The 22,587-nt window shown below is 45.9% G+C and overlaps 1 protein-coding gene and 2 long non-coding RNA genes across 10 annotated transcripts in view; 2 read left to right on the forward strand and 1 right to left on the reverse strand.

Moving 5' to 3' along the window:
• The first annotated feature begins 52 nt into the window (after positions 1-52).
• Positions 53-2,324, forward strand: LOC111816551. Its single transcript, XR_002820914.1, has 3 exons — positions 53-552; positions 2,078-2,179; positions 2,289-2,324. It is a non-coding gene; the product is annotated as an uncharacterized LOC111816551 (long non-coding RNA).
• A 13-nt stretch (positions 2,325-2,337) lies between these two features.
• Positions 2,338-11,834, forward strand: LOC111816550. 3 transcript variants are annotated; one of them, XR_002820911.1, is made up of 4 exons: positions 2,338-2,598; positions 6,321-7,674; positions 8,671-9,502; positions 11,553-11,834. It is a non-coding gene; the product is annotated as an uncharacterized LOC111816550 (long non-coding RNA). The 3 variants fall into 3 exon arrangements; XR_002820913.1 differs by having other exon boundaries at positions 9,337-9,502; XR_002820912.1 differs by lacking the exon at positions 8,671-9,502.
• Positions 8,710-22,587, reverse strand: part of Fam184a (family with sequence similarity 184 member A) — a 67,688-nt gene continuing 53,810 nt past the window's right edge. The window contains exons 12-17 of one of the 6 annotated variants that reach the window (XM_023714244.1): positions 20,544-20,728; positions 19,997-20,143; positions 14,642-14,759; positions 12,823-12,927; positions 10,386-10,588; positions 8,710-8,806 (exon numbers count right to left, since the gene is read on the reverse strand). In XM_023714244.1, the coding sequence (XP_023570012.1) occupies positions 8,725-8,806; positions 10,386-10,588; positions 12,823-12,927; positions 14,642-14,759; positions 19,997-20,143; positions 20,544-20,728 (840 nt within the window). In that variant the 3' untranslated portion in view covers positions 8,710-8,724. Of the gene's footprint in view, positions 8,807-9,381; positions 9,463-10,385; positions 11,058-12,822; positions 12,928-13,003; positions 13,456-14,641; positions 14,760-19,996; positions 20,144-20,543; positions 20,729-22,587 lie in introns of those variants that run through there. The other 5 variants (XM_023714240.1, XM_023714239.1, XM_023714242.1 and 2 more) reach the window with 5 other exon arrangements.

Here is a 22,587-nt window from a genome sequence, read left to right on the forward strand (position 1 = left end):
GGGCGGTCCGGGGCGGGGCGGGGCGGGGCGAGGCCGGGGCGGGCGGGGCGGGGCCTGCTTCCTGCTGTAGCTGTGGAATTTGTGGCTTGTAGTCCATAGAGTTAAGTTTTTTAATGTGGGTTTTTTTGTGTGGTGCAAAGTATGGATCTGAGGCCACCTATTTATTGGAGTGTGTTACCATTCACTCAAAAGGCTTTCTCCCCCATGTCTACGGTTGGAATTTAAAAGCTGTTTTGGGTCTGTCATTGGGTGTGATCTATTCAGGTGGTTGTTTATGTTTCCCTTCCTGTAGCCTCAGAATGAGTTTAGAAAACACATTGTGTTTGACTTGCAGTCTATATTTTTTTTCCCCCAAGTCACTGTAGCCCAGGCCGGCCTCAAACTCATAATCTACTTAGTAACAATTACGAGTTGTGTTACTGTTGGACAAAGTAAGTTTTTTCATTCATGTGGGTGTTTCTGTTAACAAATTTCATCTTTTGTCTGTTCCATCCTTGTCAGATTTATCCCAAAGTCAAAGAGTTTGGGAGGAAAACGACTTTTTGCTGCTGTGTAAGTGAACATTTCCAGTTTCAATTTCCACTTGCTCTTTGCTAATATATAGGAAGTTCATTTTTTTGAAATTTTGTGTATGCATTTTGTAAAAGCCTCTTTTGAATTCTTGGTAGTTGTTTTGTACATTATACCAAATATTCTACACTGCAGAATTAATGTCTATATACGGTGCTACTTCCTTCCCACACCAGATACTTCGTGTACCTTTCTTGCAGTTTTGCCTGGTTCTAAGCTGCTACTCAACAGCGATCAGAAAGGCCAGGAGCGGACAGCTGCCCCCCTTCAGAGCGTAGAGGAAAGGCATTCTGCGTTTGCACAGGAGCTGAGGACTGGAGCCGAGTGCCATGCTTGGGCGAGGCATACTCTACCTCTGAGTTCTAGCGCTGCCCACACGGAGGCTTACATACCCACTCAGGTGGAACACCAATTACCCTCTTCTTAGTTGTTGAGCAATTTTGTCAAGAATAGGTGTTGGATTTTTGTCAGTGCTTTCCTGAAGCTGTTGAAATGACCATCCAGCTTTCCTTTTTCCTTTTTTTAAATTGCACATGTGCTCCCTTTGAAAAGGTATATTGAAGTTCTAGTGTAGGAGCTGTGAGTGAATAGTACCTCTTTCTTTTTTCAAAAATGAGGGGATTGATCCCAGGCCCTCCTGCCTGCTGGACACTACCATTGAGCTGCATTTTCCACTCATTTTTATTGAGACAGGGTCTCCCTGAGTTGTCCAGGCTCCCTTGCTGTCCTCCTTTCCTAGCCTTCCATGCAGGCATGTGCCACCATGCCTAGCCATGTGAATGTATTTCTATGCAGGAGCCTGTGAAGGTATTTGTTAAAAGTATGTCAGTTTGGGTGAGATCTAATCCAATATGATGTCATCCTTATAAAAAAAGGTGCTGTGCCATGCCTCTAATCCCAGCGTCTCAAAGACTGAGGCAGGAGTCTGAGGCTCAAGGGTTGGGATTGTAGCTCAGTTAGTAGAGTAACCCTGAGTTCAGTCCCCAGTGCTATTAAACTGGAAATAAAGACATTGAACACACACACACACTCACACTCACGCTCAGGGAAGCACTGTGTGAGGAGGCACAGGGAAAGGTGGCTGTCCACACGCTAAGGACCGCTGAGCTCCCAAGCCAGGAGGGGAGCCCAGGAGATTTCTGTCTACCAGGAGGGACGTGGCACTGATCTCTGATTGGTGGTGACAGCGGTCCCTCTTGTCCACAGCACATATGCACCTCTAGGCTGCTAGCCTGGGAAATTAGCATCTGTGGTAAATAAATAGCTGAGTTGAGCTTTGAACATGAAGGCAGCTTTGATATGCTGAAGGAGTTCTCATTTGTCAGGATGTATTACCCATTTAATGTAGTTAAGTTTGCTAACATTTTGTTTAGTTTTCAACGTGTCATTAGGATGTTGGTCTGATTTTTGTTTGCTGGTGTTTGTAATGCTTCTGCCTTGCTTTGTTACTCATGTGATGTTAACTTCACAGAATGAGTGAAGAAGCTTCCCCGCTTTGGTTTTCTAGGAAGAATTATGTAAAATGTGCTTCTTCCTTAAATTTTCATTAGAACTTACCAGTAAAGTCCCATGAACCTGGAAGGAAGGTTTAAACTGCAGGCTTTAGTAGGTAAGTGTTCTTGGGGCCATATTTCTGAGGAATTTGTCTCTTAGCTACACTCTGAGCAGGGCTCATGTGTAATATTCTGTGTCACCCTTGTCCTCCTCTGACCGTGGAGATGACAGCAAAAGCAAGCTCTCGGTGTGGAGGCGGGAAAGGTTGGTGTGCCTCAGACCTGCTGAGCGCAACTGGCCTGGCCTCGGCTGCAGATGCCCCCTTTGCATCACGTGCTTCTGTCTCCTCTCACGGGACACACCGTGATAGCAGTCCATCACCCTCCTGCTTCTGCATGCAGTCACGGGACCTGGGCTGCAGCCTTGGCTTCTCGGGTGAGACGCACTTGCCCCCCCGCCCCCTGCATGAGTGCAAGGCTGGCTCCTGACGGCCTCCAGAGCAGCTCTCTCCTCCAGCCGGCACCAGTGGAGGAGGTAACTTTCTCTGGATCCTTCCAGTTTCCTGTGTGATCACCTGAGGTCCTGGAGGAAAGGTTTGCCTGTGGGTGAGAACGTGTTTTGTGGTACTGAGCACTGAATCCAGGGCTTTCTCGCTGACCTACATTCTCAGCCCATTTCTTATTTTGTTCTGAGATAAGATCTCACTAAACAGCTAAATTGCCAAGTTCCCCCACTGGGCTCGATCTTGTGATCACTCTGCCTCAGTCTCCTAGAGAGTTGGGATTACTTTATATCTGAGGCCCGAGAACCTTCCATTCACTACCGGCCCTGGTGTATAGCAATTAGTTCACAATTTCAAGGTTAATCCTCCTACCGTCTTATGTGCATTTGGAGCTGTCTGTCTCAGGTCGATGGAAGTTTGGGTCTGGTTCTTTTCTTTAAATCTGTATATTTTCAGGGTCAGTGAATTTAACAAGACTTTAATTTGCAGTGTGTCGGATTTTTATCTTATAAGATGGAAGTGACTCCACATCTTTTGAGTTAAAAACAGATGTCCATCCTTATGTCTAGCCTGTCCTTTCTTTTAGATGTCTCGGACAGCAGCAAGTTCAGTGGTCGGCTCTTGATTTGTATTCTACTTCACAGCCTGTCTCTACCTGAGATGGTTAGAGGGTTAGGTTTGCATTTACTGGTTCCTGATACTGTTGAGGTCCATCATCTTGCTGTCTGCTTTCTTTTGATTTCTGTTTTTTTGTTTGTTTAGCTATAGTACTTTGTGTAATTCCATTTTAATCTTCTTTGTTGACTACTTAGCTATGATTCTTTCCCTTCTTATTTTAGTGATTATGTTAGGGTGGTAGGATACGTCTTAAGCTTACCATATGTCTTCCAAGTAATGTTACACTACTGACAGCAGAGCCTTAAACCCCTTTACCTCTGTCCCCCAGTACTGAGGCTACTGTTGCCACACCTTAGTTTACATAGTAGCAGGCCTATGGACACATTATTTTAACTGTCAGTTATCTCTTAAAGAGACTTATTTATTTATTTATTTCAGTACCAGGGCTTGAACTTGGGACCTTGTGTGTGCCAATCAGGTATTCATGCCGCTGAGCTGTCCCCCCAGCCCACTTACAGACATTTTTTTTGGGGGGGGTCTACAGGATGTTCAAGGTCTCACTGCTAGATCAGACTCGTAGTGATCCATCTGTTTACAGCCTCCCAAGAGCTGGGATTACAGGCGTGTGCCACCACGCCCAGTCTCAGTTGCCATCTCAGCACACCCTGGGGATGGGACTGGCATGGCAGGCCGGGGGATCAAACCCCTGGCCCCTGTGCCTGCTTGCAGGCATTTTAATCTGCTGAGCTATTTGGCTGGCCCTTAACTTACAGAGATTTAAACAACAACAACAAAAAAATACCATTATGGGGCTGAGGAGATAGCTCAGTGGAATAACTGCTTGCCTGGCAAGCACAAAGCTCTGAGTTCGATCCCTGATATGGGGGGGGGCAGGGATACCATTAGCTAAGCATGGATCCACATGCCTGTAATTGTAGTACTCTGTGAGGCTGAGGCAAGAAATCACAAGTTCAAGCTCAGTGTGGGCAACTCAGCAAGATTCAGTCTCAAAGGTAGGCTGTAGAGTAGCTCAGTGTGAAGGCCCTGGGTTCAGTGCCATTAGAAAAAGAAAGAAATGTCTTATTTACACATGTAGGTACATATTTCCAGTTTCTTTCATTATTTCAAAAGCTTTTCCCCTTCTCAAGAATTTAGTTACATGCAAAATTCTTTTGAGGCCATTTTTTCTTTTGGCCTAAAATTTGTCCATTAACCTTTTTGAAGTATGTTTTTGGTGATGAATTTAGCTTTTATGTGTTTGTGAAAGATCTCCTTAGTGAGCATAAAGTTTAAGTTGACAGGATTGACTCTGGGGGGTGGCGGGGAGGATACCAGGAGCCAAAGTCAGGACCTAGCATTTGCCAGGAGATGAGATGGTAGTTACCTAGGCCTTCAGTTTGCTGTCAGTTGTGCCCTTTCCAAAGCATATGGTGTATCCCATCATCACAAATCCCAAACAGCTGCTCTGTTGCATCACCTGTGTGTGGTTTGTGCCTAGCTGTCCCCCAAAGCCTCACAAAGCCATGGGGCAGCTCCTGGAATTTGTGATTGACTTTTCATTCAAAACTGGGATTATGGGAGTGAGGGCCCCAGGGCAGATACTTTGCATTACAGTGTGAGGAGGGGAGAGAGGCCAGCTAGCTGCCTGGGCTGCTGCCAATCCTTTTTGCTCTCTAGCTTTTGCCGCTGCCATGAACGACTGCTCTCTGCCACATGGCACCCTGGCTTTTGTTTTTCCAGAATTTTTTTACACGGAGCAATTCCTAAATGCTGTGGTCTCCCCTTTTATCAAAGGGTTATTTCAATAAATCGGCTCTGTGAAGTTCTGAGTTATTATTGTAAAAATAATTAAGAATGCTGATCATGACTTCACTAGTTGGTCTCTCCGATAGTAAAGGAGCTCTACCAGGCAAGAGCCTTTCAGAGTTAAAGACTAGGGAAGCCCTTCCTTCAGGCATTCTTCCATTTCTTCCAGTACTAAGGGCTATGCACCAGGCAGCTTTTAGCCGAGCTCCACAGCACAGGGCACACAGTGAAGCCGAAGCACAGTTAAGTTGGGCTTCAACTATGTTTGAGTTCTTCTTTTAGTCCCAATTTCCTGCCACTATTTAATCAGGAGCGTTAAAGAACATACATTTACACTACATGCCTTACATGTAGTTGTTTCTAGTTGTGTCAAAAAATTAGTGTGTGAAATTATATATGTGTGAAATACATATTTATGAAAAATATATAAATATATTTGAAAATGTTTGGAATATGCATGTATTATATATATTACATATATGGGGAGGGAGAAAATAAATTTAGAATTAGAAGTACATGTACACGTGAACCGCTTGCATGTTTGTGAGCTTTGGACACATAGCCATCAGTCTCGTTCCTGCAGTAACCAAGGAGTCAGGCATTGCCCTGGACAGAGAGCCGAAGATGTGGTAGTTTGCGGTAGAGGATGTGGAGAGCATCTGGGAGATGAAAGGCCCGTCCTTGCTCCCGGGTGGCCTTTCGAAGAGCCTCCTGGACCATTCCTCCGGCCTCTGGGCCATGCACCCCTCTGGGCCTCACACTCTTGATCTCTTCTTGTCCCTGTTCTTTTGGTTTTCTTCCACAATGGGTATCACTTTCCTACATACGTTGTGCATTTATTATGTTTATTGTCTGGCCCTGTTTCTTGTCTGAGCTCCAGGCATATGTGTTCCAATGACCCTTGGTGCTGCACAATAAATGTGTGGTGAGGAAGTGAGTAGTTGTGTAAGTCTTGTGGTGCACCTAGGAAGGCACAGCTGCTTCAGTGTGAGGGCGCGGGCAAAGCCATCAGAAGGTGATGAGTTCAACAGGCCGGCAGGGGGTATGTTAGGCACACACTCAGAAGCCTCACATGGGGCGAGTGCCTCGCTCACACTACAAGTAGAACCCCCCAGTTGGTCTGTGCATGCAGTGTCCCCCCAGCATGTGAGGTCACTTTTTTCAGGCCTTTGACCTACACAATGCCCAGGTCCCCAGCTCTTATATTTTTTGAGACAGGGTCTGCCTAAGTTGCTAAGTTGCCCAGTTGGGCTCAGACTTGTGATCCTCCTGCCTCAGCCTAAGAGCTAATCTGTGCGAGATGTCACTTGCCATCTTTCTGGCCCTGCAGCCCAAGATTCTGCTATTCAAACAGAGCCTCAGAAGTAGCACCGAGTTTCCAAACAGCAGAGCACTTGTGTAAAAAGAGGCAAGAAGAGCAAGGCAAAAGGAGGTAAATGGAGATTTCATGTACAGGATTTGCGAGCACAGCAGTTTGTACCTGCAGTCTTCCAGACGGTCTCTCCACTGTCCCTGTGTCCTGAACTCCCCTCTACTTCTCGCCTTTGGTGCTGCCACCACCCTGGGTCTGTTCTGGCGAAGATGCCATTGCAGCTGTGTGCTCACCCCGGTGCCTGTGGGGCCTGGCATTCCACTCCTGCCTGCCTGCCTTTGGGTCTGGCTCTCTACATTCCCAGAGCTGTGACTGCATGTCATTCTCACACAGGCCCTGCTGAGGCAAAGGCCGCCATCTACTGGGATGCCCCGCATCCTTGCCCCGGCTTAGTCCTCAGCTGCAGCTCAGTCTTCTGAGCTCTGGATCCTTGTGTGTAGAGGCTCCTTAGTAATCACAGAGAAATTCATTCTGGCACGTCTGAACCCACACTTCCCCTGTGCACATTCCCTCCTCATTGCCCCATGTGTGTGTCCCCACCCCTGCACTCTATTCTTGTATTGCCATTCATGAACAGCTTTTCAGTTCACTCTTCATCTGGACCAACTCAGTCCGTCACTGGGTCTTGCTTTCGTTCCCATCTGTCTCTCTTCAGTCAGCTGCAGGCAGTTTAAGTCTTCCTAAAACTGAAGTCTGATCATAGTATGGCCCTCTGAACATGCTGGGGGCGAGTTAGATTCTTACGGGGGTTCCTGGCCTTCTGTGGCATACTGGGAGGTACACAGGTTTTAGTCTTTACCAGCCACAGCAGGCTGGTAACTGCGCCTGCGTGTTTCTGCATCTCCCTCTGTGGGGCTGCAGGGTGAGCTGTAGATAGTGGAGTGTCTGACACAAGGCTGGTGCTCGAGAAGTGGCCGCTCTCTGATACGTCTTATTCTCTGGCCCCACACGTGCCCTCCATGTTGGAGCAACAGGCTGGCCTGTGGATGTGGATGTGGTCAGCCTTGATCTTGCGGCAGCTGGTACTGCTGTAGGCCCTCCCTGTCTGTCTCCTTAACTCTGCTCATCATCCAGTGCTACTCCCTGTGTGTCCAGGTCCTGCAGCCACCACTGGAGCTAAGTCTGCCCTGGCCCCTGCTCCCACTGTGCCTCCATAACTCCTCTGAGTGCCTCTACACCAGTGGCCAGCAAGAGCAGCACCATGCTCCTTCTGCGCACTGCCAGCCAGCCTTCGGCACGAGTTGTCTAGATCACAAGATACGTACAGCTCTGGGGGCAAAAGTATGTGCTCGAGCTAGAATCATTTTGTGAAGTAAGTTTTAGCTGTTTTTCTAGGAAAATTTAGTCTCTTAGTTGAAAGGTAAAAACAATTCAAAGTAGATATATTCTGTATCTGTATTTGTTTAGCTCATTTAGATTCTAAAATTTCCATGACCCAATCAGCTAGATTTGGTATTATTAGATGAATGCGTTCTTTGGGCATGAAATGGATATAGTAGCCTGCCAAGGTAAACCACGTCCTAAGGAAATGAAAGCTCTGGTTAAAACCTGATGATAGATAATCCATGTGTCAGTACTCAGTTGCCTACTGCTGGGAAAACCCAATAAACTGGCTTTTAGGGCAAGTGAAAGTACTTGACTCATTATATAGTAGCTTCTGTCCATTAAAGACAAATATTAATCATCGGTACTAACTGTACTAGAAGTTGTAGATCTCAACTATCCAAATAAAAATGAAAACCAAATACCCATAAGTCAACAGTTTTTATATACTTGAAAGCCCAAAATTTACACACGTGGGGCCAGGGAGATGGCTCAGTAGAAAAAGCGCTTGCCTGGCAAGCACAAGGGCCTGAGTGTAATCCCCAGTTCTGCCAAAAAAAAAAAGAAAAAAAAATTTACACAAGTACTTTTATTCTAGCATTATAAATTTAGACAATTTAGTTAAAATTATGCATGATGATGGAATATAACATGTATCTGTCCTGATTTTATTATGATTATTGAGGTCAAATAATTTGATATCATTTGATTATTAGTGCAGTAAAACTTGTGTTGGCATGTCTCACATGGAATTAAAAAGTACTTAAAATTTAAACCAAGCTATAATAAAAATGAAAAGCATTGTTTGTTTTAACAAAATTTATTATGCAGTAATTACAAAGATTAAAGGCTCTTCCATCTCAAATAAAAATAACTTATAATTACACTCATAATATAGTACCTTAGTGGTTCCTAAAGTCACAGGAAATAGAGTGCGTTTCAAGTTGGAGAGGCAGCTCCTTGCTCCTGCCCATGTCTGACACAGGAAAGCCTGCTTGCTCTTAGAGCAGTGCACGCAGCACGGGGCCACACAGCTCCTTCAGAATGTGAAGTAGCGGGCAAACCACTCCTGGCGCTGGGGATCTGGAGAAGCTGCGGGGGAAGCTTCACCCTGAGGAGGACTGAATTCATAGAGAGAGATGGTGACCCCGCATGGAGTGGTTTTGCAAAACAAAGGACAAAGCACATCAGACATCAGTGCAGACCACGACAGCGGCTTCCATGCAGGCTGTGCTGCAGACCGCTGCTCCTGTGCTCAGAAGAGCAAGGGGCCTAGCACTGCCCCAAGGTCAGCGAGGAGCAGCCCGGGCTCAGCAGGACCACCACTCACAGCACGGACTGCCAGACACGAGCAAACCACACCACACCTCCTGGCGCAGCAGCTCTGAAGGAATCGTGGGAAATGAGGAGGACGGTCCCTCTCAGCACTTGCCCCCATGTAGTTAAAATTGTAGGGTCTGATACAAGCACTTGCTTCTTACAAATATATCACTAAATGTAACTAAGTCAAGTTTAGTGTTCTTTACTCTGTGCATATGCATATTAAGTGTTCATAATTCCATAAGCAGACACTAAGAAAGGGAGTGCACTCAAGTTCCACTTTCCCTTCTAACTTCAGAGTTACACAATTTATACTTAATTCTAACTACAGAGCGTTTGGGCTACTGGAGAAAACAAAAGAATCCCTACCGTCTCTGGGGCAATTACAAGGCACCAACAATGAAATGGAAACTCCGGTCCTGCTCCTTGGGCTCATGCACATGCACCTTACTGAAACCTGAACGCAACCATGCGCAGGGAAACAAGCAACACAGAAGGTTAGCAGGAGGCGCTGCACGGGCGGGCTATTAGCTTTGTCATAAGTCAGCCCCAAACAAAAGGCTGCTCTTGCTAGTGCCTTGCTGTGTGCAGTGAAAATAATAATAAGCAGCTAAAAAAGTCACTGGTGATAAGGTGAGCACGAAACGTAAAGAACAGTGCGTTTTGGCTTTCTCTTATGGCTAACTCACTTCAGTCAGAATTTACTTGTAAATGTGAGCAGTAACTTGGCAGTGACTTAAAGTTAGAATGTCAATTTTAAAGCTATGTTTTCAAAATCTTTTGCTAACATATACCATTATTGCTCAGAGCTTACATTTTAATTTGGCAATAAGCATATGTATATGTTTATTAATGTCTGACAAATAAAGGAAAAATTATATAACAAGAGACAAGTAAAAGCTTAATGTTCCCCAACAAGGATGGGTTATTAATCCAAATGTGACAAGACTGTAAATGGATCAAAGTGACCATATTAAAACCCTAAGCACATGAATTCATGGATAGTTCTTTCAACATCTAAAAACTGATGACAAAAAATTGGAAAAAAATTTAAAGACTCAAAAAGTTAAAGACAAAACTAGATAATAAAAATATTCTGAAAATATGGCACAGTAATATTTGTTGTTATTAAAACCATGGATTTCTGCCAGGCATGGTGGTGTACACCTGTAATCCCAGCACTCAGGAGGCGGAAGCAGGAGGATCACTGAGTTGGAGCCCAGCCTGGGCTACCAAGTGAGCTCAAGGCCAGCCTGTATTACAAATAGCGAGACCCTGTCTCAAAAAGACCAAAGCAAAAATAGTGGATTTCTACAATGTAAGACTGACTTCTGAGGTTTAAAAAACAGAAGAAAAAACCATTGGTGAGACAGGGCTCACCTCAAAAATGTCCTGGACTCTTTGGGCGGTACTGGTTGCGGAAGTGGTTTGCTGCTGTTGAAGGCAACATCGTGGGCTGGAGAGTTAGGAATGGGGTCCAGGCGGTTAGGGTGTCCATTGCCCACTCCGCCGGATTCCAGAGCACTTAGATTGGGAACACTCACAAACCTGTTTGTTGGTGATTTATCGTTCTTCTTCTTTTGCTGCATTAAAAATAATATATGTGAGGACAATTGCTGCATAAGGACAGGCGAGTAAACAGGAATAGCGAAGATCAAATTTGGCATGGAAAATTTTGGAAGCTTTGTGTTAAACGAGGATGTTAGAGATACCAGTGTTCACCCAAGTGTGTCTGGGGGTCCTTGGAGGTGGATCTACATAGAGTCCTCAGAGACAGACACCATCTGGGAGAGAACGAGGGGTGACTGTGTGGGGCTTCACGCACAACCCCGTCTAGCCTCCGTGCCATCCAGGGAGGGTGGAGGGGGTGGCAGGCCTTCCAAGGGGCAGAGAGGACCCAGAGGACCAGGGGATGGGAAAGAGTGGTCCTGGCGGTGTCTACCATGAGGGTAAACTGGTACGGGCTAAAGGCGAGGGGAGGAGGAAAGTTAATCGCAATTGTGAGAAAGCTCCGTGAACTTTAGTCCTCTGTCAGAGGGAGGCGGCTCTTGCCTGGAAAAAAGGAATGAGAAAAGGCTGGGCAGTGTAGCTTGAGACACTCACATTTCTAAGTTAGCGCTAAAGGTGGTCTAGAGAAAGAATTTACTCTTCCCTCTGTGACATCTTTCTGAATAGAAAATATTAAATCTGTATAATTCAGTCCATTATCAATTAATTGGCACTATCAATTGGCTCACTTTAAAAAGTTAAAGAATATAAAACAAGTTATCAAAAATTTAAAATGTCTTAAGTCTTTAAGGGATAAAAAGGAGTACAATTGCAGATTGTCAAAAATCTATCAATTTGAAAATCACTGACTTTAATTTCAATTTATATCTAGAATCGATCACACCTTGTTATGCACAGTAAAATGTCATAGTTTAGACTACTCATGTATACATATGCTAATACATTTATATTTATATATGTAGGTTTATTTTTGCAGAATAACTGCAATCTTTAAAAAATTGAATAAATACAGAGGATTCCCTTGACTTCACTATCTAGATGCGCTCCTCTGTGTCCCCCTGGGACCCACAGTCTCTGACGGGATCCTACCCAAGCCTGTCTGGCTTCAGAAGTGTGTGTGAGCACCACGGCCTCCAGGAGGTCTGAAGCAGCTGGGAAGACCTCGGGACATGTCCTGTCTGCATGTTCATATCCTAGTCACTACAGGACATAATTACATGTACTTAAGCTTTTTATTTTAAGAAATCAAAAGTATAATTGGTAAGCCTCTATAGTAATGGCTGAAAAAATTCCAATAAAAAAATAAAAATTATTTCTAGCATATCTTTTCCAAGTCTCATTGTCTTGCTATATAATTAAAAGTTTATGTCACATTATCAGTTTTAAAAACTAAAATGAATTGCATTCATTCATTCACCAGCTTACAGAGCTTTTTGTGTGACAGGCAGTGTGCTAAGGTCCCTAGATCCAGGAGCCTGCACCTACTAATCATTCCTTGCCAGCGTCTTCTACAAAACATTCACGTGCAAACTTTTGAGCTCTTTAACTTCCGAAGGAAAAACGATTTCAGTGTTCTGAACTGCAATTGGTCTACCTGGCATGCACTTTATGAACTTGAAAAGCAAATGTTCTGAGCAATGATGTGCAACAATCTGAATTTAAAAGGAACTTTAATATCAGCACTTTTATTCTATTGATTTCTTCCAAAAGACTTACAATCCCCATGAAGCCACTATATATAATTATTTATGATTACTTTATTGACAGATAATTTGTAGTGAATTATAGAAAATAGGTTCAAATTTTGCAACTAAATGTTTATGGAATACCCCAAGCAGCAGGATCAGTGGGAAGCAGGGCACGATTAAACACATCCCTTGCACAGCTCCTCGGCCCGCGGAGCAGCCCGTGGTGTCAGAATAAGCTATGTTTCATTTTAAACGTCAGCACCCCACAGGGCTGCTCACTCCCTCAGGACGCTGGCCTTCAGCGAGGGGCAGCTGCAGCGCATCTGGCTGGAGGCTTTCGGGCCCCACAGGATTGGAATCAGTAAAGAAATGGCAGAAAGTCAACCAAAGGGGAGTTAAAGGAAGTTTAATTTTCTTTAGGAAAATATAAAACAAAAAAAACTAAGGTTTTATAATACTAATATTTAAGGCATATATATTAATAAATAAAATTAATGATCTCACGTAAACAAAAAACTCAAAAATTTCATAGTCAAATATTTTGAGAGCTTTATCTTGTAATGCTGCGGATTTACCAAATTTAAATTTAATCCATATTTTAAAGTGTCCACAACACATACCTTGGCCAGTGGATTAATAACACCAACAGTGGGACTTGAATTAAACACTTTGTTGAAGTTAGTTTCACGATTGATTAATTCCAGTTGATAAAATTTATTATCCTCCTATGTAAGAGAATTAGAAACATTTTTCAACATTTTCTACCAAACATTTACAGCCTTAATTGTGTAAGTGCTATTTTACTCAAACTTAGATTTAATACTGACAAGAAATACTGACAAGAAGCCTTCTCTACCTTGTGGAAAGATTTCTGGACCTCATCGCTGGTGTCTGGTTGCTGGGAGGGGGGCAGGAGTCAGCCTCTGTTAACCCCATGCCTAAGTCCTGACTTCCTCCCCAGCGCTGTTCCGCAAGGCTGGACCTAAGTGTTTTTTCTCTGGTCCCAGCTCCGCCTCCAGGAACACACCGTGGGTCTACAAGCGGGCTACCTGGCTGCACAAGCTGCGTACGAGCTGGGTTCCCACTTCTGAAGATGACACTGTGATACCTTACGGTGCTGCACTTCTCGGAGAGTTCATCTCATCTCTGATACGCAACTGTACTTCAGCAGCAGTACCAGGGAAAGCGCGAATGGCCCCAGCAGTGATAAAACCTTTGGCTTCGGCTTACTGAGGAGCCAGACTGGGAAAACCCTAAGAGGATAGAGCAGGGCGGGGTGCAGATGCAGGGGTGTGGGGCCTCACTCCCTCTCTGCTGAGCCAGGCGCGGTGCAGTGGCTGGGCCTGGACCTGGCCTGGAGGCGGCGCACTGGGGAGGACACTGCTCTGGGTCCTGTGCCTGCCGGCCCTGTGGTGAGGATGAAATGCAGCCATGCCCTGAAGCCGCCTGGGGAGAAGCCCTGCAACCCGCGGGCTGCGGGGAAGGGCCCGTGGAGGTGTGCCCACGCTCTGGCCTCAGCCTCGGAGTCCCTGCTCTGCGGAGCACTGCTCCCGGGGCCACCCGAGGTGGCTGGGGATGACGCCTTCCCTGGGTTCCGCGGGGGACCTTGTGCTCACCCTGCTGCTGTGGCAGGTCTTCTAGTTCCCTCAAAAAGCCCAGAAAACAGTTTAAAGAGCCGAGAAATAACGGTGCTCTTCTGCGTGGTCTGCATCGTGATACCCCAGGTTTGCAGCTGAGGGGACGAGTAAGCCCGCAGAAGGGGCAGCGTTCTACGCTAGCTTTCCTCTGAGGATTTTCATTTATTAGTGGCAGGAAAGACACATTTTCCTTGCTAACCAGGACTTACCATTATAGATGAGTGAAATGCTTTGTCCATTTTAAAACGTTCCTGTTTTATTTCTAAGGAAAAATGGCTTCACAAAGGCAGCCTACTTAGGGCACATCTGCACGTTCATCCCAGACTTCTCAGAGCCCCGGACACCCCGGAGTTCCCACCTGCCCTGCAGCGATGCAGAGCACTTCCTGTGCTCGAGGGGCGGAGGTGAGCGGGACTGCCCAGGAAGTGCAGGCAGGGCGAGCCCCCTGTGCGGTGTGCCCGGCTGCGTGGGCAGCACACGCTCACAGCTCAGCGGCGTGCCCGCTGGGCAGTGCCAGGACACAGAGTAACACTCTGTGTGTGTGTGTGTGTGTGTGAGAGAGAGAGAGAGAGAGAGAGAGAGGATTCTTTTAGAGGATGTTGAAGAAAAAGGCCCAATTCCCTTGCCCTAATGTCAGATTTAAATTTTAACAACTGCACTTCTTATGGTTATTTATAAACATTTCAACAATCTTTTTATTATAATCTACATATTTGGTACTATTTGCATTTAGTGTTACTTGAAATATTTTCCCAATCTATTGACTATTAACATTGTTAAAGTGAAACCAAAATAATCTTACGATTAGTTTCTTTATGACCTGGTCTCTTTCTGTAAGCATAGTTTTTAATTCTGCAATCATCTGTATATCTTCGGGCTTTGATTCTCTCTTGAGGTATTTTTCTTCCATTTCTTCTAATCTAAAAACAAGAAGACCTTCAGCTTATTGATGTGACTCAGACACATTATTTTGTAACATCTACGTTTTCCAGTTCATCCCATTAAATGTGCACAATTTAAAGCAGCTGTTTTCGCCCTTGAACGCCCCTACACCTACAGACATGCTGGCCTCTGAAGCTGAGCAGCGGGAAGGTCGAGCCGTGCCTGTGGGCACTGCTTAGGGAACTGTGGTGAGCCCACTGGACGGCTGTGTGGGGCAGCCGTGGATACCGCCCTGTGAGGACACAGGCTTGGGACACAGAAAAGGGACACGGAAAGACAGGAAAGGGGACAAAAGACACAGGCAGGACACCATTCCCTCCAGTTTCCTGGATACAGAGCTGAACATTTCTGTATTATCAGCCACTCTGCTCTCGGGGTAAGAAGTGCCCCTTCCTTGTGGGCCTATGCTTCCAAGTGACAGGACTGAACACCACTGGTGTCTAAAACAGACATGACTTTGAGGACAGACCTCGCTCACAGGCAGAGTAGAAAGGCAGAAGCTGCCAGCGTGGTTTAGGGAAAAGCTGCATAGTTTTTAAAAATGTAATTGAGAACAAGTAAAATGTGTATTATTTTCAGAAAATGAAGGACTGTTTAAGCTTAATAAAATTGTGATTGATGATTCACACACACACACACACACACACGCACACACAAAGGCATCCACTCAGCAAACACTGAGTGCTTCACGATGACCTGCTTTCTAGAAATCTGTGACGCATCCCTGTCTCTGCGCCCAGCCCGGAGGGTCTTAGATGCTCTACCTTTATAAAGCGCTCCACTAACTTGGCCCACGTGGAGATTCGCAGAGCCCTTCTGGCCTGCACGAAGCTCCAACCCACTGCGGACAGCCCAGGGTGGCGGAAGTGTGCGCTGCAGAAGAGGCCGCCCGGGATCTGCACAACTTCTTTCCTGACCTTTCCCTGGCTCTCTAGTGACGGCCCAGCTGTGAGCCCCCGCAGCGCGCACCTGCGCCTCACCACTGTACGGTGCACTTACTCTCGTGTTTTTAGGGGCAAGGATTAAGAAGGCTGCAAAACACCTGCTAGTCCAGGAAGGGGCACCTCCCTTGAAGCCTGGCAGCCACCAGATGCCAACCACGGGCTGTACGTTATTACAAGTGAAGTGGAAGATGTCTGAGCTGCTGCTGGCAGCTAAGCCGGAATATGTGGTATAAGTGGTAGCTAAAAACTAAATGCAAAGCCTTCTAGCACCAGGAGAAGTGAAGATCAAGCGAGTTTACAATACCACTTAGCTTCTGAGACCCCTTTACTCCGCCCTGAATGCAAGTTCCAGTTTACTTTTACTTGGCATAAGCGTGCTTTGCCTACAGTTAATCCTCCCACAAAATATCTTCACACTACCAATTTAGAAAAGAGGAAAAATAAACATAATTTTATATAATAGGAAAGCATTAAAGGAGAGAACAAGCATAGGCTCCAGACTTCACTTGCAAACATACCTTGAGAATCTCTAGTCTTCCCAAGTCTCACGGGAAGAAACCGCAGCCCTGCCCTTGGCTCCATGCGGCCGACACTAAGCTTCCCCTCCCTCGGCCACCCGGGCAGGGCCAGCTCGACAAACTGCGCCTGCCTCGCAGAGCGCAGGTGAGCACATTGCTTGGGCCTTCCTCCTGGGGCTTCCGGTCCCAGGCAGCAGGACAGCCACACCTGCCAGCCTCTCCCCGCACGCCAGCCAGAGCCCAGCAACAGCTTCTGTTCTCATAGAAGTTACAGCCATACTGTTACAGCCCAGCTGTTCAGAGTAAGAAGAAAATGCTTTCAATTATCATAGTTTACTGCAGAGATAGCAACTTTTCCTGTTTTTTAAAAGTAGAAATGAGTCCATTTAAAACTGTTAAGAAAACACCATTACAGGTAGCTGGAAGCAACCAAATACGCAGAATTTGTATCTGGACGACTTCAGCCTGGGAAAGCCCTCCACGAGGGAACCACGTGAGTGCACATAGCCTTTTACTTAAAATATGTATTCCTAGTGGGAGTCATATAAAGACAGAAGAAGAGAGCACCTACAACCACTAACTAGGGTCCCTGTTGCATGCTTACCAGGCGCACATTCCCCTCCCCACCCCCTTTTTCTTGGTCTGAAACTGACTGCATAGGCCAGTGTGTAGCTCATGAATGTCTAAAAAACTGTAAAACTGCAGTTTTCCAACTGATGAACCTCCCTTGTTTTGTAAAATGAGCAAATACAAAAATTACCAAAAAAAAAAACAAACAATCACTAAGTTGAGGCATTAGAGCCAAACAACTGCATTATCCAACACATGAACTTTCCAGCTTTAGTCTTTGAAGACGAAAGGACTCTACTGTACTGTCCTTCTCTGCAGTCTTAGCTACAGGACTGAAGTACTCTGATGTTGGCTTCTTTTTGTAAATGTGTAGAGTGGACTGAGTTGTGACAACAGAATTATGACCTCCACCCAGAATTTATGAAGTTACGTGATGTATGGTGAACTGAAAGTCAAGCAACAATGACAGGCCCTGGAGAATCATGGATAAGGAGATTCAGCCCTGTAAGAGTAAGGAATGCTGGGAGGTGCAGGCCGTTTGAGTCCAAGATTACTCACCTACTTAAAGTTCGTGTACGGAATCAAAATTTCCCCCTTGCAGAAGTAATCATTTTGTTGTACTACAGAGCTCAATTGATGTCAGCCCAAGCAATCAGGAGCCACCTCCAAGTCGCCAGGTGGTAACGATGTCTAAACGTGCCCTGGACTCCAGCTCTAGAGCTTTCCACTGAGCTTCTGCTCAGATACAACAGTAGCCAGTTCTCCCATTTGTTTTGGAAACAAACACAAACCCTGGTATTTCTGTTGCATACAGGGCCTTTCAAAGATAAGATGTTTGCTGAGACAAATAAAATTCCTACACAAATGTCTGGAAAGTGGGCTTTGAGCACCAGCTCTGACCAGGAGGGTTGCTAAGGCGCCTCAGATCGCTGCTTCTCCTGGGGCAGCGCAGAAGGTGCTGCAGGCAGCTCTGGCCTCAGCTCCGGCTCAGGCCCAGCAGGCAGAGCCCGGGTCCTGGCCCCTGCCAAGTCTGCGGAGAAGCCACAGGCTGCTTTCTGACTGAGGCTTTAAAGCCAGTCCTTAGAGGAGGGCAGGAGTGGAAGGGACGGTTTCCCTGCCTCTGCCAGCTGAAAAGCACTCTCCTGTTCACCACCATAGCCTTGCTCCGCGTCTCCCTGTGGCTCCGCAGGCCGACCAGACGTGCACTGCCCCAGAGAAAGCAGCAGCTCGCTCCACGGGCATGCCAGCTACCCGCTGTCCTGGGGTGCTTGGAGTCCTTTTACCAGACAGAGCAGACACAGCACTCTCGCTGCCTCAGAAAATGCTGCTCAGAAGAAAGTCTAAGTTTCTACAGAAAGGAGTGACCTAAAGCTGGAGGCTGATGTATCACCAGCACAGGAGGCTTCTGGTGAGAAGTGACACACGCTGTTTAACACGGAAAGTATAGAATGCGTGATAGGGATGGGAAAGCAGATAAAATATCAGCAACACTAACTCTTCAGTTATTAAAACATAATGTAGAAAAGCTAAATGCCACTTACTGTCTGCTAAAAATTTATAATGTGTAAAATCAAGTACAACACAATAAAAGTAAAAAAATCAGATGCAATCTTCTCTTTCTGCAAACTAACATTCCTAAGGAGCCAAGGGCTAGGACCAGACCGAGGCTGTTCATTTGTGAGCATGTCCAGCTCAGCCCAGGAGTCCCGAAGCTGGGGAAGTGCTGCCAGCAGGCCCAGTCTGCCAGCCACATTTCTGCAAATGCAAATGCTTGAGGACCTAAGCGCTCCCACAGGGAGGTACCGAGCTTGCGCTATGGCTCGGGAGACAGCAGCAAGCACCACACTCCCTGCGCTCAGGAGAACAGAGCAGGACTCTCAGCCATTGTAGGGCTGCTTCACAGAGCACTCAGTGTGCTAGAGAACACTCATAAAGTACGCTTGTGACACACTCAGAGCACCACCAAAGGAGGAGACCCTGAGGACGTGCATCCTGCATCCGAAGAGCAGCCTGTCCTGGGGGCCGCTTGACAAAATACCAGCGACTGGAGGCTGTTTCCTATTTTGGTTGAGAGGGCTGGGGAGATAGTTCAGTGGCATAAGTGTCTGCTTGGCACGCACAAAATCCTGAGTTCTATCCTTCAGGATAGAACAAACAAACAAAAGTTGTCCTATTTCGGCTCAGAGACAGAGACAGAGACAGAGACTGTGTGCGTTTGCACCTGCACCTACATATACAACCATTCACAGACCAAAAGCATTACGTGGATAAACTAAGAACATGACTCTCCCATTCAAGGAAGGTAGCCTGAGGTACCACAGGAGGCAGGCGGGGCCACTGCAGAGGGAGCTTAAGTCTGACACTCAGGGTCAGGGGACTGGGCGTTAGCAGTGACTTCACGGGAGCTCACAGACAATTGCCTGGAAGAGAGAGACTTAGGTGCTCCTGGGCACAGACTAGGTAGCCCGACTTGGAGCAGGGTTTAGGCCACAGAGGTGGCCTGGACACAGGTTCCTAGGGCAATAGCGTTTTGTGCGGATCAAGGGAAGAGCGCTATTATATATTTTAAAGCAATATTAAATATTAATTAGAAATTTCGATTTGAAAAATATTGGAGTTACTTTGAGTAATTACCTCATTTGTAATGATTTTTTACTGATTTTTAAGACCATAAAATAAATGCTTGTGGTGGGAATTCAAGCAGCATGTGAATATAGAAAATAAAGTCTGTTCTTGCCCATCCCTAGAACCCCCGGTCCGCTCTCTGTGGGGACTTCTATCACCTCTACCTATGTTTTGTAGGCTATTTTGATACTTCTGTAAAGCATGTGTTACTAGTTCAGTACTGCATGGAACTGTAACATCTTGATAGCTCGTGACATGCTCTTTTCACGTAACACCAGACAGCGGACCTATTCTGAGGTATCACTGGGGCCGGAAGGTACCCCAAGGGACATTCCCGAGGACTACTAGAACTGCTGCAGCAGTAGCTGGCGAAGTATACTGCTCCAAGCCTGGCCCTGAAGCAAGAGCACATCACACTGCAACTAGCCACCGCAGTTAACACCCTCGAGTTCTTCTCCAACATCATTTCATTGCATTCAAAACAGTCGTTACTGTGCGTTTGGACCCAGTACCCCTTAGTTTGTTATCCACACACGAATTTTCTGTAACGCGACTTACGACACTTGTAAAGCTGCATTTATCTCCTTGAGGAGGTCATTAGTCCTATTAAAATCTGCCCGCATGATATTTTTCTCTCTGAGGTGGTCTGCTGTCATGACATCCAGCTCTTTTTCAAGTCTCTTGTTTAAATCTTGTTCATGCAACCTGTTTAATTTATTTTTAGTTAAGAAAATGTTACTCTGAAGTCAGGTTTTCAAAGTTTTCTATATTTTACCAGATTTGAAATGCTCTTTTAACATATGGAAAAATTAATGCAAGCTGCCTAAATTAAGCTACTTACTTTGCTATAATCTTCTAGCTTTAAGTTATCTCCTTTAATGCTTTTTCTAATATTTTTAAGACTTTAATCATATACTTTAAAAGAATTTAAACATGTACTTTAAATACATATACATCATTCAAAATATAAACATTCTATCTATGTCCTGCATTATAACGCAATCAACAAGTAAAGCAGAAAACGGCCTCGACTGTCTCACTAGGAGGGCACGGGTCACAGAGCGGCTGGGGCTAAGCCCGCTCCAGCCTGCTGCGCATGGCGCACCTCATCTGCTGGTTGGACTCGCTGCGTATCCTCAGGATCTCTTTCCCCTTGAGCTCCAGCTCTGCGGTGAGCGCGCCGATGTTCTCGCGCAGGTGCTGTAGCTCCTCGCCCAGGTCCGAGATGTGGCGCTCTCTGAGACGCAGCTCCCCCTGCAGGTCCGTTATCCTGCACTGGTGCTCCTGACTCTGTAAAAACAAGGAAGCTGCTGCGCCCTGGCTCCGAGTCATCTGAGGGAAGCGAGGGCATCATCGGGTGTCGGAACAGTCCCCCGGCGCTGCAGAAGCAAGCGCCTGCCTGTTTCCTTCCATGTACCTGAGGAGCACTATATGGATACGGCTTAAAATGATGTCAGGGCTGTAAAGGACCCGAAAGATCAGAAAAACACAGCTCCTTCATTCTACAGACGGAAAACCCACAGCTGAGCCCTGACTGTCAGCATGCCCTGTTCTGGGGTGAGCCGAGACTTAGCACTGTTGCTGTCCCACCGTCCTCAGTGGACACTGGGTGTGCTGGCCTCTGGCCCAGCGCTAGGCTAGCCGTAGCCCTACAGATAAGTGCCCTTCCATTTTCCTAAAAATCGCTGTTTCCACGAGCTCTGCAGCCTACACACTGCGGACGTCAGTGTCAACCGAGTGGACTGAAAACTTTCCTCCCTGGTCACAAGGTGGCTCACTTAACACGTCCTTGGCACATGAACCTGTCCCACCAGGCAGCATGTACCCTAGTGGCATGAACAAATCTAATCACTTTTATCAGCCTCTTTACTAATAAAGTACTAATAAAAGTCTATACATAGTCTAAATCTAGTCCATGAATCTGAGCAATCATTGCCCAACTATAAATTAATACTATTCATGCCAATTAAACATCACAACAATCAAATTTATTTCATTAAATTAAGAGAAATTTATAATCATGGATAATTTATGAATAATTGTCTAAATTTTAACATGGAAATGGGAGCTGGGGCTGTAGCTCAGTGGTAGAGCACTTGCCTAGCATGCACAAAGCTCTGGATTCAATCCTCAGCCCTGAAAATAAATAAATAAATAAATAAATAAATAAATAAATAAATAAATAAATATAAACACGGAAATCTTACAAGTATCCCACTCCTGGTATACAGAATACACATTTAAACTGCTATATCACAAACTAGCTGGAGTACAATTTCTATACCATTTTCATATTCTCCTTAAGTGACTGTAATATGATATCTGAACTGTTAAATCAGTGCCATTCTTTGCATTTTTATAAGCAAAGACCCCTAAGAACTGGTTCAAGAGACTGAACTCAAATCAGAGCTGCTCAGCAGCAAAGGTCAGCCTCATTATGAAGATAAAGTGGGCTATCATTTCGCACAGGCAGGGGGGCCTGGCCGTAGCTCAGTTCTTTAAGTGGCTGCTTCCACCAAGCTGTCAGCCTCAGGTGGCTCTAGTTTGATCCCCACAACTCTCCAGCCAGCCAAACAAGGCCTGAGGGCATTTGGAGGAAAAAAAAAATCCTCATTTCGCACAGGCAAAGACTACAAGTCAAGTCTGAGGTCTGATAAGCTAACGGCTCTCACTGCATGATGCCTAAAAAGCCATCCTTCCAGATGTACAGTCTCAAGATCACAAACTAAATCAAATATATTGAGCAAAAGAGCAAGGTTTGAAAAGTCCAAATAGCGGTCTTGCTAAGAGGCCACAGAAATGTAAGTTACCTTGTTCCTCCTGCGGGGTCTATTACTTTTCCCCCTGCTATGCAAAGTATCTGTTTAACCTCAAATTTAAACTCACGAAAATTAAAACCAAAGATGCATTTTCTTGGCTGCATGGAGCACACCTGGCACATGCAACCGTGCAGCACAAGCCAAAGGAAGAGCACCTCAGCCCCAGGTGGCTCCATGGGCCACAGCTGCCCACATGCTTCACGTTATTTCTGTGGGCCACGACTGCCCACATGCTTCACGTTATCTCTGTGGGCCACGACTGCCCACATGCTTCACGTTATCTCCATGGGCCACGGCTGACCACAGGCTTCATGTTATCTCCGTGGGCCA

This window comes from Octodon degus, unplaced genomic scaffold (genome assembly GCF_000260255.1).
Source record: "Octodon degus isolate 3935 unplaced genomic scaffold, OctDeg1.0 scaffold00034, whole genome shotgun sequence".
Taxonomy (NCBI): domain Eukaryota; kingdom Metazoa; phylum Chordata; class Mammalia; order Rodentia; family Octodontidae; genus Octodon; species Octodon degus.